This window comes from Tetrao urogallus (genome assembly GCF_951394365.1).
Source record: "Tetrao urogallus genome assembly, chromosome: 3".
NCBI lineage: Eukaryota > Metazoa > Chordata > Aves > Galliformes > Phasianidae > Tetrao > Tetrao urogallus.
Window position 1 is genome coordinate 75,574,547 of NC_136815.1, and position 19,610 is coordinate 75,594,156.

A 19,610-nucleotide genomic window follows, 5' to 3' on the forward strand; every position below is an offset into this window, starting at 1 on the left:
ACCCATAATTAATGAACTGCTTCTTAGAATTCTTTTACATTTGTTAGATATGCTTTATGTACTTACAATGAATTAGCAGACATTCAGGCAGAGCAAGTATCATCAGTCCAAGAAATGAAAACAAAAAAAAAACTCACACACACAAAAACAAACAAACAAACAACAAAAAAAAAAACAACAAATAAGGAAACAAATAAATAAACCCACAAATTCAATATTATCATTAAAATTTCTAATCAAAATGAAGATGAAACTCATCAGCTGTGTTTTTCTGGGCTTGGTGATGCTATGTATATTTCAAGTTTTCCAGTTATAATTAATTTCTAATGAAACTAATATGTGCAACAGGTAATACCATAATATGCCAAATAATTACCTCAATTATTTCTGTTTGTCTGGAATGCCTTTACAGAGTGTGTGAAAACACACCAGGTTTACCAACTAACAAGTGCCATTCATGGCAAGTCAAACAGCTATTCCATCACTTAAAAATTCCTTAAAGTCCTGTTTTTTTAAAAAGGTTAGAGTTGTGAATCTTGCCCATTTTGCCTCACCTTAGTTCCTGGAATACCCTAAAAGGGAGAAACAACTTTTTCAGCTGTTCATATGAGAAATTTGGAAAGAGCTGTCTCCCCCTTGATCCTGGCAGTAGAAGTTGTAGTTCAAAAATGATGCAATACCTTACCTATTTATTAAAAATCCTGATAATGAATTGCAGTCTCAATCCTGTATTCAAGGCTATTTATATTTTCTAAATTATAAAATAATAAAATAATCACAAGGATGATATTTCTTCTCTATTGTCAAGACCTTCTTCATGAAGCACAGACTAAAGAATGACCTTAATTTAATTATTCATGAAGAGCTTTCTGCTTTACTGGCTTTTTTTCCCCCTACAAAGAAGTTACCTGGGGACCTCCATTAAGTCTATAATTTAAGTCTTCACTTAAAACTCAACAGACAAAAGAAACAGGTTTCAAGATTTGTCACTTTTTAGGACTACATTTACAGTTTCCTCTGTATAAGCCCGTACATTTCTATATTTTACACTGTAGTGCAGAAGGATGTGTAACTTTTCAGGAAGAATCTATTTAGCTTCCATTTTATCTTTCATTTGCCCTCTCATTTTGAGCTTGGCTTTTGTATCTCTTTATTAGATTTTGCAGCTTCTTTACTGTAGATTTTTATTTAGAGGAAGAGAATCTCATGTGTATCTTCAAAATACTTCTGCAATACAAGTAGATAAAAATCTGAACAGTTTCTAGCCTTTTCCAGCTTCACAGACAAACATGATCAAAAACTGAGTGTTAATCTCTATTTTGACTGTGAAGGTAGTGCTGATGGGCCTGCCTGTGTCAGGGGGGTTGGAGCTTGATGATCTTTGATGTTCTTTCCAAACGAAGCCATTCTATGTTTCTATGATACTGTTTTTAGACAAAAACAAAACAATTCTAGAACCTGCATGATTCTATGTTAATGACTATAGATGTGAGTACAATGTGTGTGTGTGTGTGTACATGCAGATAAAAAGCCTCAAAATTAAAGTAAAATTTTAGGAGGTGCTAAGTCACAAGAATTTAATGTTATCATTTTCAGACATTTCATTTATTTTCAAAAGAGTTAAAATATCTACCAAATTATTCACATGCAGAAGTTTTCTTCTTTTTTTCAATGGTGTTAAGAGACAGGACAAGGAGTATTTGGGCACAGACTGGAACACAGGAAGCTCCTTTTGAATATGAGGAAAAAGCTTATTTACTTTGAGGGTAGCAGAGCAGTAAAACAAGCTGCCCAAAGAGGTTGTGGAGTCTTACATGTTCTGGAAATATTTAACAGTTCTTGAGAAGTCTCTTGAAAAAAAAAAAAAAAAAACTATCTTTGTGTTTTACTTTCAAAAGACAGTCACGTGTTAGCATTATTTCAAAAACTAAGCCTGACATTTTACACTCAGCTGCATAGCATTAGCAACTAAAATGCATACTCAAGCATCCAGAAAGCTGTCTTTGCTTCTAAAAAGGATTGAAAGCTTCTGTGTTCATGAGATTAGACTGAGTGAATATCCCAGAGGTTTACCCTTATGTTTTAAAAGAATAAAAAATGAAATAATACTTCTAAATACAGTTTGTAAATTTGTTTAATGGTGCATATAGACAATTCTCAAGCTGATTTAACTCTGACCTAGTCAACTCCAATTCTTGACTTATATCTCTTTGTCTATTTGAGAAATCTCATTCTCATAAATCATTTAAAGGAAGATATTTTTTGGGCACCTAGGATTACTTAATTAGCTTAACTGTATGATGTGAAAAAAAAAAAACAAGAAAACCTGTGGATTTGTGTGATGTAAATAGAAGTATTAATGCTGTCATTTCTGCTTAAAGAAACCTACGTTTAGACAACAGATTACTTCTCTACTCTTAACTTGCTTATTTTAATGTTTTCTGTGTTTTAGCTTCAATAAAGATTGTTGCACACCTGTGTTATATTTAATGTGTTGCTTCTGATAGAGGCATAGGTGTTCCTAATCTTATCCATTCTAATTCATCCTAGTTATGCCAATCCTTTGCACAAGCAGTTCAATTGCTGCAAACTCCAATATGGGTCATATAAATGACGTCTCATTGCACATGTTACACTGCAGCCTGTCTTAAAAGAAGCAAAATTATCTGTACATGTAACAGCAGATAAATGAGAAAATTTGGTGCCTGGAAACTGACATCAAGTATAGGATTTGGTATTTTTCATAGCTCTGAAAACAGATTGCACATGGCTGTGAATAGTAATTCATTTTTTTATTAAATGCTGTATAAAAGACATAAGTTTTTACATGTACTTGCTGAAGCAGCATGGCTGCTCCTTTCTGTTTTCAGAATGTCATTGAGATTTCTACATTTTACTTGTGGGGATGTGATAGGTGAAAGGACCTCATTTGAGCACCCTATCTAAAAGAAAACATCACTAGGTATGCAGAACATATCCTACTGTACTGTGTTGCAGTGCGAGAAGAAGCACTGATGTCAAGGATTCAGGCCCGTTAGGCTTTTGTTCAGAGATTGGAGTGTTACACTGAATAACTACGGAAGTAAATGGAAGTAAGATGGAAACATCAAACAATTTTTAGTGTGAGTATGATGCAAGCAATTTTAACACTAATTTCATTCTCTAGTCTTGAGCTTACTCTTTTTCTTTTTTTTTTTTTTAATGTACATAGATAATGGGAAATAATAAAATGGTTGCAATAAAGTAGCCAGGTGAATAGTATTGTACTGAATAATTTCAAAGAGAGATAAAAGGAAACTACATTTCTTTTGGAGCAGGACTGAAAATTCCCCTTGGCACAAAGACAGTCACTCTGAGAAATGTTCATTGCTGCAGCAGCAGATGAACTTATGTAGTCTTCCTTTGACTGGTGGGAAATTGAGACACCCAGAGATTAAAGTTTTCATTGCATCTTCCAAGCGTAGGCAAGGCAATTTACAAAGCCTAGAGCCCTATGAAGTACTTTAAAATTTGTCTATTCTACTAATTGCTGCATTAGAACTGCCCTCATCTTATCTCTTCCTATAAGAAATAACTTAGATCATGAAAAATGAGCAGGTAGATGCAAATAGGAGCTTAGGGAAGGTTAAAAAATTCACAGTGAGTTGGCAGCAGCTCAGTTTTCACAGAAAAGATATCTGAAAAGTATCTAAGCTTCACTGTGTTTAAAGCAAGAGCCAGTTACCTTTCCTTTCTGACAGCAGTTCTACAAAAGCCCCATTTCTAGCACCAAGACAGTTATTTTTGGTAGGGAGTTAGTAGATGGCTTTGGTTTTCCTCCTGCATTCCTTGCAAGGGATGACATAGTATCCCTGTTGTAGTATCATAAGGAATCACAATTAAAAAAAATGAAATAACGTAACAAAAACATGTCGAGAAGATCTAAGGATTTAGAAGACAAAGAAAATGGAATAGATAAAGAAATTTTTAGTTTATCTGTGAAGCAGTCTCTCCTGTTTTTCCTGCTTTATTTTGCACTTGCACACTCCTGTCACTTCATGAGCAGTTTCTGACACAAGTCTAACCTTACGTGAACTTATCTGGGGATCAAAATAGTGAAACTAGTAGTGAGGATGAATTCATTTATTTTTTCTTATGATTATCTGTTTAAGTTTTATTTTCTTAGTTTAGAGAGCAGTTGAGGCATAAGTCAAGAAAGTTAGGAGCAGAGATACAGTAAAAGAGTTGCTTCTTTTGTTTATATCTTGAAACTTCCTTATCTGTAATGTGAAAATGTTTTGTACATCTTAAGCTTGAGAATAATTTAAATTCTTCAGAGGCACTGATTTGAATCTTATTAACACTGATTTTTGTCCCTCATTTTTCTGAATATGCAGTGCTTCTCAGTTCTTTCAAATGAAACAGTAATATATTCTACATAAACTGTAAGGGAATAATGATTTATCTGGTGATTTACAAGGAAATTTTCCAAAATTTATAGAAGGTTTTATTTCAATTTTCTCTCCACCTTCATATACATACATACATATCCCAACAATTCCCATATGCTGTTCTACCCTTGTAAGATTTGTCTTCTTTATTACTTCTTATACGTATACTTATAAGGAAAAATACTCCTTTCAACAAAAGAAAGAGGAAAATATGAAATTAATGTTTCTTAAAATAAATAATAAGTATGTAGATTAGGATAAAATGTAAGCAAGAACATATTATTGCAGGTTAGTAAAATAGTTTTAGTCAGATTACAGCAAAATCAAGACCGTCATCCACACATTTATTTATAAACATCTGAAACCAGAAAAAAGATGCAGACAGAAAATATAACTGTTTCCTGCTGAAAAATGGAAGAAAAAAACTGCCTCCATTAAGTCATTTATACAGATCTATAGATTAATGCTTACTGACATGAGCAAATTCTAAAATAGAAAATAAGATGCTTGCTGTGTTTTGTTTAGTTTTTGTTGTTGTTATTGTTGATAGTTTTGTTTGTTTGTTCTGTTTTTCTTTAATAAACTATCAGCTCCATTTGGTCTTGTAAGGTATTCCAATATGAAATAGCAATCTGTGAGAAATGTGGTTTTATGATTATATGACACTGAACAAGCAATGAAACTAAAATAAATATCAGAATGTAGTCCTATTAAAAAATTCATTGGTAATTGTGATACTTAATATTATAAATAAACAATACAGAAAGGGTGAACGATGATACTGGAATTTCTAAAACAACCACTGTGTAACTGATGTTGCAGTATACAGAGTACAACACTAAAAATGACAGTATGATCCTGTGAGTTTTCTTTCATTTTGATCTGTCTTTCTCCATTTCTCTTTGCATTTATATATTATGAAAGTATCTTTAATTTAGAGTAGCTGTTAAAGGCATGCATAAGCTTGCTGTAATCCTGTATGCCTGAGTCTAAAAGGGTCATATCTCTATTTCATGTATAATATCCCACTATCAATCTTCACTATCCAGCATTTCAATAAAAGTAATTTCATGAGAAAATGTTCAATTTTAAGTTTAACCATTTAAAATGTGACCCTCCCTCCTCACAGATTATACAAGTCTTATCATACAGAATTTCTGAATAGGGAAGTGACTTTCCTCAGATCTATAAAATCCAGAAATTAGCAGTGGAGTTAAGTATGGAGAAATGAATGCTAAACTAAATTAGGCATTATCCCTTCCCTTAATAGGATCAATTGAAACACAAAATGTTTTGGAAAATACTCATCAGCCATAAGTTAAAGACCTTTAATGAGAAAAAAATTGTAAGCCTTACTCATTAATATAATCAGGGCAGGTACAGGAGAGCATAATAATTTTGACCCAGGAGTCAAAAGCGATTTTAATCCACAGAACATCACATTACTATCTTACATCTTAAAAATCAAGAACTTTTTATTTTCTGAGAAAAGTGGCTGTCATAGTGAAGTGTGGGGGGTTGTTTTATTTATTTATTTTTACTTGTTTCTTTCTTGTTGATATTCGGTCATTTGTATAGGCAATCACATTTTATTTAGACAAATACTTAGATCAAATTTTGTATTGGTGTAACATGTGTTTGGCCCTTCATAGACAGTCTTTGATGAAAGCCACAATTTGAAATCATTACATTTCAATCATGATCAGAACTATACTTTTTCATTTACATAAAGAGGGAATTAAGACATTATTCTCCAGACACATAACAAGTATTTGTGTTCTCAAAAGTTTCCATCTATCATATTTCTAAAACAGCCAATTCAGAATGCATCATGCTCAAAATCCACCTGCTCTTCATTGTGACCAAGATTTCGTCTTACAGTTTTTATGTTATATTAATTTTAAATGTTGAAATTCACACATCTTGTGTGAACATCCAGCTTTCCTATACTTTCTTTTTTTTTTTAATTAACCTTTATTGTTCTATTTTTCTCATTTTGAAATTATTTTTCGTTAAATCAATTCACCTCATCTTAACAATCTTGAATTCTTATGCTATTCTATTTACAAACATATCTACAGCAGTTATTAATCAACAGTTCTTCAGTATAGTAGCTGACTTTAATAAGAAAATCCACGCTACTGAGTTTTAGAATCTCTTAAACTTTCTGATTTATTTTTTTAAGTTAATATCACTGTGAGCATTTAGCATGATCATTTCCATAATAGCTATCTGAAATTAAACTGCAGTCAACTCACTTCACTAGTTTTGATTGCTTCTAGAACTAACTTTGCTACACAGCATTTTAGGTATACCCATAATGCTGCTGGGGATATGGCTGGATCAGATATAAGCATAGCCAAGTTAATTTAAATGCAGCTTGATGGCTGCAGTGCAGATACTGCAGCATAGGATCAGCATAAACTAATGCACAAATAAGTATTCATCCCTTCTGGGCTTGGATAGGCTATGCTGAAAATCCATGTTATATTCTCACTCTTCTTACTATCAAGCAAGTCAAACATGAGTGAGTTTTGCCTACTGGTATACTGAAAATCACACATTCTGTCAGAGGTGTTGGCTTATATTTTTCCCTTGTGTGCTCTAGATCTAACTATTCCAAGAAGCAGTCAGTAACACAGTGAGAAGTATGTAGTATGACATAGAATTTGAATAAGAGATACATAAGCATTCGGAAAATAGTTAATGGTGATTTCAGTTCAACTTCTCAATCACAAAGACATTTTTCTGAGTGTTCAGGAATATCTGCAGTCATTGTGGTTAACTTTACAAAAATACTATGGATTTAATATTTATATTTTAAAAAACTTTAGATATAAGACACAAAATTGATAGAAAGAAATCAACAGTAGTAAGAAAATGAAAAATGCCCCTGAAATTTTTTGCCTCATCATTGTGAGTGCATTTGTGTCTTAAGAGGTATAGTGTATTTCTGTAGTTCTTTCCAGTCAGAAAAACAATTTGATTAAGCATGCAAGGATCTGTTTATGCGTAGTTATAAAAAATAACAGTCATCATCTTGAGTATTTATAGCGTGTAACACAGTACTACACTGACTTTTTTATTCTACGTTCTCTGCTTGAGATTCTGGATTTTGTTTTACAGTTCTTATTCTCTTCATTTGTTATAGAGGGTCTTAAAGAGGCACTTAATTCTTTCTTCAAAAGTATGGGTGTCCAACCTTTTGGCTTGCCTGGGGTGCACTGAGTGAAGAGGAATTTTCTTGAGCCGCATACAAAATATATAATATATTAAACCTATACAAATAACAAAACCTCCTTTATTTTAAAATATTTTTATTAAAACATCAAAAATGTAACAACAGAAATTTAAGTGGGATTCTGTTTTTGTGAAACTAATGAATGCATTAAATTATTTTATGAAATAACACCAGCCAACTTAAACAAGAAAGCTAATATGTCTGCTTAATAAAAAAACCCACGTGTCTTCAGAGGCATTCACAGGTGTAAGTGGGTTGAAACTTAGTAATCACTGTTTTATTCACATTACCTCAATGTACACCATGCTGCTTAATTAACATTTTTATGACTGACTGCAGAAATACAAAATTTCTGCTCCTTGAATTCACTGATCTGGATTTAGGGCCTTCTTCTCTGCTGCTTTGATAAGTTACAAAATAACTTTTACTCACTCAAATTCAAATGCTAAAAATTGACATTCTGGTGTAAATTTATAGTTCCAAATACAAATAACATCAAAGCAGAGCAAAAAGCAACTCATATTCCTTTTTTGCCTCCACACTGAAAGCTACTTACCACTTAAAACCATTTTCTGTAGTGCTGTCTTCACAGTAAAACTCTTTACTGCATTTTTTTATTGACAGTTTCTCTATTGAAATACATAATTATCTTTTATCTTCTTCCTTATCGTTTATAGACATTTCATAAACTTAAAATTTCACAGACAATTCTAAGGCACTAGGTCCTATATCTTTCTATTATTCTTATGCTTTTCCACTGATTCTTAGGAGATTGGACTAAGCATTAAGATTTAACGTGGACATAATGTTGTTTACTTTATCTATTCCAACATAATACCTTACTGAAAAGAATATTTCAAGTTAAATATGACATGTGCACCTGACAACAATTTTACTTCACAAGTCATCAGGAAAGAAAATTCTCAATTGCAAAAGATTTTTCTGTTTGCATGCATCTTTGAAATAACTATTTTAGGACTCTTCACATTACACATAGTACTGTAGGAATTCCACTGTCATTATTATAAAAGTGTCAGGTTACATTATCATACGATCATAACATGGTTTGGGTTGGAAGGGACCTCAAGAATTATCAAGTTCCAAACTTTTGCTGAAGGCAGGGCTGCCAACCTCTAGATCAAATACTAGATCCGATTGCCCAGGGCTCAGGTCTTGAACACCTCCAAGGATGGGCATCCACAACCTCTCTGGGTGGCCTATTTCAGCACCTCACTACCCTCTCTGATTAGATATCCCCCCTGATATCTAATCTAAATCTCCCATCCTTCAGTTTAAAACCATTCGCTTTGTCCTATCAGTATTTGTCTGTGTAAAAAGTTGATTTTTCTCCTGTTTATAATCTCCCTCTAAGTACTGGAAAGCCGTAATGAGTTCTCCCCACAGCCTTCTCTTCTCCTGACTGAATAAGCCCAGCTCCCTCAAACTACCTTCATAAGAGAGGTACTCCAGCTGTCAGATTATCCCTGTGGTCTTCTTCTGGATCATTTCCAAAAGCTCCACATATTTTTTGTGCTGGGGGCCCAGACTTGAACATACAGTACTCTGCCCTGCTAGGGCAAAGAATAGGAGGACAGACACCTCCCTTGCCCTGCTGGCCACCCTTCTTTGAAGCCTAGAATATCATTGGCCTTCCAAGATCATGTGGACACTGTTGGCTCATATTACAGTTTTCAACCACCATATTACAGTTTTCAAAAACACCCAGGTCTTTCTTCACAGAGCTGCTCCCAGTGAGTTCTCCCAGCTTGTACACATATCTGGGATTACCTTGACCCAAGTGCAAAATCTTGCAGCTAGGTTTGTTGAACCTCATTATGTTCACAAGGGCCCACCTTTCAAGTTTATCAAGGTCATTCTGGATAACATTCCTTCATTCTATCATCTGCAATACCCATCTTGGTGTCATCAACGAACTTGCTGAGGATACACTCAACTCCATCATCTATGTCCCTGATAAAAATGTTAAAGTGCATTGGTCCTAATAAGAATGGACTTCTGGGGGACTCTGCTCATTACTGTTGGCCTCCACTGGAAGTAGATCCACTGACCACAACCCTTTGACAATGTCCTTCCAACCAATTCTTTATTCACCGAATAAGGAATAATTCACACTTCAAATTCATACATCTCCAATTTAGAGTTAGGGATGTGATACAGGACCATGTCAAAAAGCCTTGCACAAGACCAGGTAGATGACATCAGTTGCCTTTCCTTCGTCCACTCATGCCATCCATCACAGAAGGCCAATTACACTTGGTGATAATTATTAACTTCAGGAAATTATTTTTGCAAAGACATATTGGTTGCAAATATTCATAGGTGCTTTTTTTTTTCTGTCTGAGAAATGACATCATCCAGGGCCTATTTTGGAAACCATTATACTAATTATGATAAGTAAATAACTCTTGATATATTCCTTGTTATTTGTTCCCCATTGTCCCAGGTATTTCAGACTTAATCATCAGAGAGATTGTCTCTACTGTAAATGATTAAAATGCACAGATGATCATTATTAACTCTAATGAGTGTATGATTGTGAATACTATCTATGATGCTATTATTTCTACGAAGCTCAAAGATTTATTATTCTTTGAGGCTATATTTCTTACCCAACTACTAATGGAATTCCACATTTTTCAGCGCAGCTGTGAATTGCTTTAAGCTAGTTATTTTTTAAAAAAATTAAATTTATCTAACTAAATATCTTACTTATTTGGGAAAGATGTTCACATGTTTGGTATCCTAAAAAAAAAATATAATAAAATAATAATAATCATATTAATGTTGATAACAAAGATATAAAAGCAACAATCCAAAACAAAATCCTTCAGTATTTTAGCAAGATATTTTGCATCATTTTGATACATAAATTGATTTGAATACTTACTTCCTAAAAGTGGCTCATGTCTAAAGCTACAGAAAGGTTTGGAAGATTAAACATTGCAAATATAATGAAAATGTATGTTATAGAAACAACACTCCCAGGTGTGACAAAACTGATAAGACAATTGTATGTCTTACATTCCTTGCGGGTCCAGTGGGCTTAAAAGAGCAAAAGAGCAGCTTATAATGTAGAAAAAGGATTTAAATGTGGATGAAGATTAAACAAATAAATAAAAACATGAATCAATCATTGATGTTATCCTACTGACAAGAGAATTTTTTCCTTGGATGTTTACAGAAACTAAGTATCTCAGATAAGAAATTATTTGCAATTCCAAATCAGCACGAAAATGTTTGGAATCTACATAAGGATAATTTTTACCTACCAACTCCAGACATCTCCGGGATACTGGCGGTGTACAGATCCTTGGTGAATTTTGGTTCATTGTCATTGATATCGTGGATTTTAATGATAAATTCAGACTCTGGCTCCACTTGTCTTCCAGACTTTCTGTCTATAGCCTTGGCACGTAGCACATACAGGGACTTTTCTTCTCTGTCCAATTTCTTTGCAGCATGAATATCTCCTGTATTTTCATCTATAATGAACAGACTGCCAGCCCCATCTCCTGTTAATATGTATTTTAAATTTCCATCTCCTTTATCTTGGTCAGTGTGTAGCTTCAGGGAGGTAGAAAAGAAGAATTCTATAAATATATGTATTGTTATTACAGACCAAATCATTCAGCATATATGAATAAGTCTGTACAATCTTGACTGTAATTGGGGTCAGCAGTGGTTATCTTCTGTTTCACTGTTGAAAAAATTACAAATTTGTGACTCAGTAATACACAAAAAAATATTTCTAAACAAATCTGTAAAGACATGAGGAAATATAGAAGACGATGTAGTAATGTTCAAAATTAAACCTTAAAACAAAAGATAACACTTCTTTCAATAGTCTATCAAGAAAGTGATAGTAATCTCCTTATTGAAAACTTTAAAGATGAAAGGGAGTGTAAAATCCTCAAGTTTCTATTTGGAGAATAAATCTTGTTTTCCCATTTATTGACTGTTGATGATGCAGTCTTGCATTAGTATCTTGTAACAAGAAATAGATTTTAAGAATTACAGCTTTTGAACTTCCCCAAATCACCTATAAGTGCTTCGGTCTAAGCAACTTGTGTTTCTAACATATTTCTTTTGAAAGATCTTGCTTCAGTTAATTACTACCTTCCTTCTAGTCCTCTCCACATGGGTGAAATAATTCTCAAGAACACTAGGAGGTAAATTTTCAAAGCATTGAGTGGAATTTTACAGTTTTTTTCTTACTACACTTCTACATAAGAGTTCAAAACAGTATGCTTGTGAGCTTAGAGTTACCGATAGCTTGCTGTACAATACCATTGTGAAAAAGTGCTTCAAAACATCAGCCAAAGCAAGGCCTTGAGACTGTCTCAGATTTTAGAAATTCTGATACAATGCTCTTTTCTTGAATTCTACTCCTATAATTTCATTTACAGGGGTATACACTTGCTCTTTAAAATCATCTGCAGTACATGTCCCTCAGATATATGTTTACAGTCCCATTTGACCACAGCTCAGTAGCCTGAATGTTTTGGATATGGATAGAAAGAATCCAGCTTTTTTTTCTTTTCTCTGAATAGAATGTAATATGTCACCCACCTGAAAATATATTGTTTAGTATCAGTAAAGGTTTTAGTCTAGATTGTCAGTAAAGCCAGAAAAGTTATTTTTTGCCATTTTTTTTCCTCATTTCTCTATCTCGGTCTGTGTTTATCTCCATGTTTCATAGCTGAACCACTTCATCTTTCCATTACTCCACCTGTATAAAGGCTGATCGCGGAGGATTTTGTTAAAATTCCTTCACTTTGATTTTTTCCACTGATTTTACACTGTAATGTAACACTATTAACACATGTGAGCTGATTATTCTCTTGTTCTTTTAGAGGAAGGAATGGATGATATGACTATCCGAGCAATTTTATTACCTACTGTATTCAGTCTACCACTGTAATAAATCTCTATGAAAATTCTTAAGGATTAAATACAACATGTTTGAAGAATGTAATACAATATGCATATAGCACTCAGAAAAATCCTCAGTGGCAATTAGCCAGCTCTAAGGAGAATATAGAAAAAGTAAATTTAAAGACTACATCTTAGTACAGAATGTGGAGTATTATGTAATTAACAAACAGAGTTAATTAAAAGCATTTGAGTATGAAACCTGATCTTGTTTCCAGGGCAAAGAAAAAGAAATCAAAGTAGATTTATGTGTATCTCAAGTGCAAAATAGAATGTATTACTTTTGGTCAGATGATCTTGTCTTGTGTCATACAGCACAATTTCTGTGAACTAGGAAACATGAGGCCTGGGGATAGCGTTGTTGAGGTTGTGGCCTCGGTTAAGCTTACATCCTTATCCTTTCTTAATGTTACTTAAACTTATATATATATGTTCAAATGCAGTTATTAATATAAATTTCTATGACTTGTTATACAAATTAAACTGAATTCTGGCCTACAGGTAATATCTGCATAGCAGTCTGCCTCAAAAACTGCATGTGGAGGGACTTAACTATCAGGAGTCTTGGTCTTGAATTCTCAAGAATGTGATTTGTCCAGAGACACTGGAAATTTTCCACTTTTCAAAATAAGCAACCATTTCTGGAACAAAATATTACACAATTCTGAACAAGGAAATGAAAGAAAAAAAAAAAAACAGGGCAGGAAGTGAAATGAGATTTTTACTACTTTTTGTATTATTTAGAACAGAAAACCAAAATCTGTATTTAAATAAAAATGTAATATAAGTGTGGAATTATATCAGAAACCATAAATATATAAAATGCATTTTATTTTAATTAGAAATTGTACCTGGAATATTATTTTAATATAATTTTATTTGAAACTGTGGTAATGCTGTGGATTAACCTTGCATCCAGCTAACCACCACACAACCTCTCACTCTTCCAAACAGAATGAGGGGGAGAATTGGAAACAGTATAGAACTCATGGGTTGAGATAAAAGCTATTTACTAAGACAGGTAATAATGTAGTTCATATCTGAATAACTGTTAAATGCTTCTCTCAGGCATCTCTGCAACCTAAAGAATCTTTCAGAAAATATAAAAATGACTTTAAAAACAGTGTTTTTCATAATAAGAATCCAAATACAGCTATTCAAAGTTGTTTATTCCTACAAACTCTTTCTAGATCTAGAAATCTGTTCTTCTGCTGCAGACTGGTCCCTTGTACAAAAAAGAAGATACATGTAGATAGGTAGCAAAAATCCAGACTGTGATTGCAAATAGTGCTGGCTTGCCAAGCTCATTTTGATTGTTCATTTGAGCAATTCTTTTGGTAATCCAGAATCAATGACCTTTTGCAGTGGCACAATGATGAGCAAGTAGTGGGGACACTGATCTTTGTACATTAAAAAGTGATTTTGTAAAAAAAAAAAAAAAATCTATCCACCATCATTCCCTTATCCTGCCTAACTATACATAGATCCTAAGAAAATAGGTTAATTTATTTTATCTGGCATTCCAAACTGCTCACAAAGATGTTCGGTAGATCAAACTGTGATGGATGCTTTAAGGTTCCCCTGATTTCATGTTTCTACCAGATTTTAAGCAGAATTTTCAAGCACAGTAAATTTTGAAATAGAGTATGATTTCCAGGCAACATATTTCTTTACCCTATTGCCCACTTTCTATTAACAAGACCACTGAAGTACAAGGTACCACTTATTCCATACGTGTCAATTTCTAATTACCTTGAATGTTTTATTTTAACTTAGCATTTGATGAATTTTCATTAAGCTATGATTTAAGTTTGTAGCATTAGAGTTTGTGAAAAAATAGATTTATTTCCATATTAAAAATAAATAATAATAATTGCAAAAATCAAAACTTCTAATATGCATCTGATATGAACAAAATACTAGTTGTGTAGAATTAAACAATCAAACAATTCTCACTGTAATAAATGTATATAACTACCAAATATTATTTTCAATTTACAAAACAGAGAAACTCCAGATAAGATTGCATATATTTATGTAAAATAAATATAAGGTGAGATACAGTTATAAGAATGTGATGCAATTTAATTTTGACTGGTAGATATAGATATAGATATAGATGATATGGATAGATATAGATATAGATAAATAGATAGGTGTAGATATAGTCCATTCCATTCTATATCCAACATGGAGTCATTTGAAGTATTTTGAAATGAATTTAACATTGAAGATGTTCTGCTATTTATCTTAATTATCTTAATTTCTTATTATTCTTTCACACGTATTTATTTTGCTGTAGTCTCCCGTGTTGCTGCTTAAATGCACTGTCAACACAAACTCTCCTGAGGATCATCAGAGACAAAAATATCAGTAATGGTTATGGCAGTGACAATTAGCTTTCTCTGTAACAACGTATGTCTTAGGAATGAGCGTATTTTTAAATCTTCTCTCAATCTTCTTTCTTTATTTGCATATGAAAAATATGCATCTCAAATTACCCTTTCTATCCAGTTATGCAAAACTGATTTTTTGTTTGATGTGATAATCAAGATCATGATATTTTCCAAATAAATTTTGACATAAAAATACATGGGTTCATGTTACAATATGTAAATGAGTAGAAAGACAACAGATGATCTCAGAGATCTGTAGCATAATTTTATTTGCCCTAAGTTAATACCTTGCACCTTTGATGTCTTCAAGTACTACTCAATATTTATCAACAAAATGTAGTTATAACACATAACTTCTTGCTTTCAGGATTATTACAGTCCATAACTCCTCAAAAATTACTATCACTACACATGGTAGAAAGGAAGCCTATGTTGAAAGGAAAACAAATTTCATAAATAGTCAAGTTTAGGAATTGTTATGGAAAGAAATAAAAGTAGCAGAGGAAAAAAAATTGCCTGAAGAAGCCAAAATTTAAAAGTTCTTGACTGTTGCTTAACACTTCAATTTTAATTTATAAAGTCTTATGTAAACTGTGTGGCAGAAAGTAACAGTATCAGAAAGTAAATTTTTTCAAGTTAGGCAGCATATAATAAGTGGAAAAGAGAAGAATAAGCATTTAACAAATTATTTAGTAATATGAATACACTTTCCCCATTTAAAAAAAAAAGAAATCTTCAGACTTCATTTAGCATTCTAATTATAATTTATTTCTGTACAACAACTGTTGTAGAGGAAAAAGGAAGAAAAAAAAAAAAGAGAAAGGTGAGCAACTTATTACTATTGAGATGGACAAAGAGAGCGCAAATATTTATTTATCAAAATTCAGAAAGGTGGTATGTTCTCTCCTGTGGAGAGGAATGAGAAGAAATGAAGGACAAAGATGCCTCAAGAAGAGGATAGATCCATGTTTACATTGAGGTTTACACTTCTGTATGGTTTACAGTATGCCTCTGTATCGTGGTATCAAAAAAGGGCTATTACTGCAGATTTCTTATCTCCACTGTCTTCAAGCAGACATTAGAGCTGCCTGCTCTTTTGCTCTCTTCTATCTGCCACAGGCACAACAGTGAAAATGTGAAGTGTAAATGCTGCTGGTTAGTTTGTTTTGAGGCTAAGTCAGCAGAAGAAACTTGGAAGCCGTAACAGAACTTTTTTTTTTTCCCCATGAAACTGAAAGCTGTTACAAGAGTTATATATTGATATTATTTTTTTTATCAAATATATTTCTGTTTAAGGATTTGTTGAACCATCTGCAGCCGTCCAAACATTTTTCTGTTCATTTTGTATTTCATGTGCAATTTATGCCTCAGATGGAAAAAAAAATTCCCTCCAAACACTATTCTCAGCCTCTTAGTTTGCAGTACAGTTAAAGTTATTCCCATATGCCAGTCACAACTTTGTCTTCCCTAGAAGTCTATTCCTTGAGTTTAGCTTTCAATTATGGCATAAGGCAAAATTCTTAAGTAATGTATAATTTAGACTGAAAAGCTTTTCCATAATATTTACGTAACGCAGCATTATATTAATAGTTTAAGAGTTAGGAAATAGTAAGTTTTGGCTGTAACATATCCAGACTGATTCTGTAAAATATATAGGGAAACCTCAGTAGTCTGCACATGGTATACATGTTCAAGTGGCAAAGTGTTCTAAATGGTAAGATTTAGCATGATTCTTTCAAATATTCTTACACCTTCTGAAATGGGAAGCGTAAGTAATGGGAAGGGCAGAAAATTTTTTCAGGTGTGTCCAAAGTGTGAAGCAATGCAGTAATCCTTTTTTAACAAGAGGCAGAAAAGAATGTTTGTAAAGCTCCTCAGATATCTAGTAATAACAATCTGTAGCCAAGATTTCTGGGCTGAGGGAAGAAAGAGGAAAATCCAGTATACATTACTTACACAAAACCTCGTGCCTATTTGCATCAGATTTTTATTTAGATATATTACTAGAAGTCAGAAGAGTCATTCATATTCAGGTGAGAAAGAAGAGAGTAGTTGAAGAGGTGGATGGATGAGTATTGAAAATAAAATAAATGAAATTCACGTAAAAAATGCAAGAAGTGAACTTGAAATAAGAGTTTGTAGCACCGTATTCAATCCCAAAATCTCACATAAAATATGCTGAGTGCTAGTGACAAGTAGGATATTAACCAGTACCCTCATTACATGATTTCAGATTTACAGCAGCTGGAATATAGAAGCAACAGGAGCTCTTCCTTCATTAACATTTCAACTAATTAAAAACTCTAATGACATCTTAATAACTTCAGTGGTTCTTTAGTGTAAATTGCAGTAGCAGCATCTGCAATGCCTTAATTTTCTATTCATGTATGTTTAATCAAAAGTTTTATGTATGTCCTAAATGGCAATGTATTTACCTGACATGAATCTGTGACATCAGCACAAACTTCTTAATTAAACAACCTGACTTTGTGTGTGATGGTAACCTAAGTGACTGTATATTAAACAAGGCAAATGACATTTACTTTTCTTATCTTCTATTTTCCAGCATCTGGTTCTTATGTTCAGTTCTCTATTGTTACAAATTCTCTAGAGAATGATACTGTGAAAAACACCACTGACAACAGCTGCAGGTGCTGATTTTGGCTTAATGGTTAGAGGTAAATCTAGTTTTCAGTTAGGAGGTGCTAAGAAGAATTCTTAGCAGTATTTTGGTGCTGCTGATACCAAAACAATTAGGGAAAATTCATTTTCCCTATTTCATTCAGGTTCTCAGCCTGATTTAAAAAAATCAAAGTTTTGCTGCAGTTTGTCAAAGACTATAATTTTTCTGTTCCAGAATATGATATATAGGTTACTGTAAATGATTGTAGTCATCACTTATGTCCACAGATCAGAAATTATCACATCACAACTCAACATCAAACACTGTCACTTTAATCAATCCCTGGAGCAGTTGGTAAATCCATCATTATTTTAAAGACTTCATAACAAGACAGTACATATATTTTTCATAGATTTTTTTCTGTCCAGAAACTTCTGGGTAAAATCTTTCAGCATGTGTGATATCTTGCAGTTTGAGGGCTCAAAATTCCAAAAGATGAGCATAGAGATAGGCTGAAATAAAATCTCTGTCCATTGAAACAGTATTAAATTTTGAAATAGATAAATTTGGAGAAACATGGGGGAGAGGGATGTGAGCATGCAACTATGAGCTGCCTTTTTCATTCTCATTTTGTTCTATGAATCTAACGTCCTTGAACTTGTCTAGTTATCCTTTGTCCTAACTGCACAAGAGTTACACTGATTAAGTTCTGTTCTTTCCAGATGTGGATCATCCACAATGATCTGAAGATAGTGTCAATAACAGGAATTTTTTAAATAAATTTAATCACAAGCGTGTACATGAGTGTGTGTATGAGGGTGAAGCAGGAAGGGGGCAGTTTGTGTATCATACAGCATTATGCAAGAGAAATAGAATAAGACAATGAGATGTGAGTCTGTGTGATCAAATAGTCTTTTTTTGGTCTAAAATCTCTAAACAGCCTTCCATATTTGCAGTACCAAAAAAACAGGACCAGACTATAGGTCAACTAATTCAAAGGAAGCAAACCCAAGAACATGCATTTTTTCTAAGCTGTTCAAAGATCTATTTTTTCCAAAAATATTCAAAATATTTGAAGCTATTTACTGTCATTAAAAAGATTTATTCTTATGTGAATGCACACCATACCTGAAAGAGTGATGATTTTGAGTTCCATACTTATTGATTCTCAGTCAGTTATCTAAGAAAAAGTTTCAAACCACAGTTTTATATACATATATATATATATATTTTTTTTTCTTCCCCCCAGAAATTGTGATCTGCAGTTGACAAGCTAAATATTTTGTGGTTAGGACGCTGGATGCATCTCTCAAGAAGTTCAAGCCTCAATATTTATTCTAGAATATGACTGTTCAATTGTGACTCTTTAAAATCTTTAAATTTGAATCTGAATTTAAATTTTAAAACGAACAGTTGTGGAAGGTAGATAAGATCCTTTCTTGATTTTAATAATCCTTTGTTAATGTTTATTTCTTAGCAAAGGTAACCAAACAACACAAAAAGGGGATAAATTAGTTTAAGATATTATACTTATTATACTGTTTACTCTTCAAGTTGCTCTGGAATTGTAAACTTTCACACTCATCAAAGGACACTCAGTGAAAGTACACTGTAGAGGTATCATCCATCTTTTGTGCTCTTCAGTCTGAGTACCGTTCCCCATGCCCACCAATGCGCTAAGGCACAGTGTGTTGGTAAAATCTCAAAGGTGGATATATCAGTATAAGGTCTGAAATCAAGAAGGGCCAATAATAAGCACCAAGTCTTGAATATATTGTGATAATGTAGCTTCTTACCTGAAGCTAGTGCTAAAGGAAGAGTATGCTGGGAAAGAAAAAGATTTATTTCCAAGTAGTTTGGAAATAAATATTCATGAAAAGATAAAAAGAGTTTTTTTGCTATTCCTTTTTTTGTCATTGATCCAATACTTACTGAAATTAGCATTATGTACTTCTACAGTTTATTTA

General features: G+C 33.0%; 1 protein-coding gene across 1 annotated transcript in view; it reads right to left on the bottom strand.

Moving 5' to 3' along the window:
* Positions 1-19,610, bottom strand: part of CDH9 (cadherin 9) — a gene marked incomplete at both ends in the record, with an annotated part of 60,457 nt that overhangs the window by 32,202 nt on the left and 8,645 nt on the right. Inside the window, one exon of the mRNA XM_079533712.1 lies at positions 10,962-11,256. Coding sequence (XP_079389838.1) covers positions 10,962-11,256 — 295 coding nt within the window. The remainder of the gene's footprint in view (positions 1-10,961; positions 11,257-19,610) is intronic.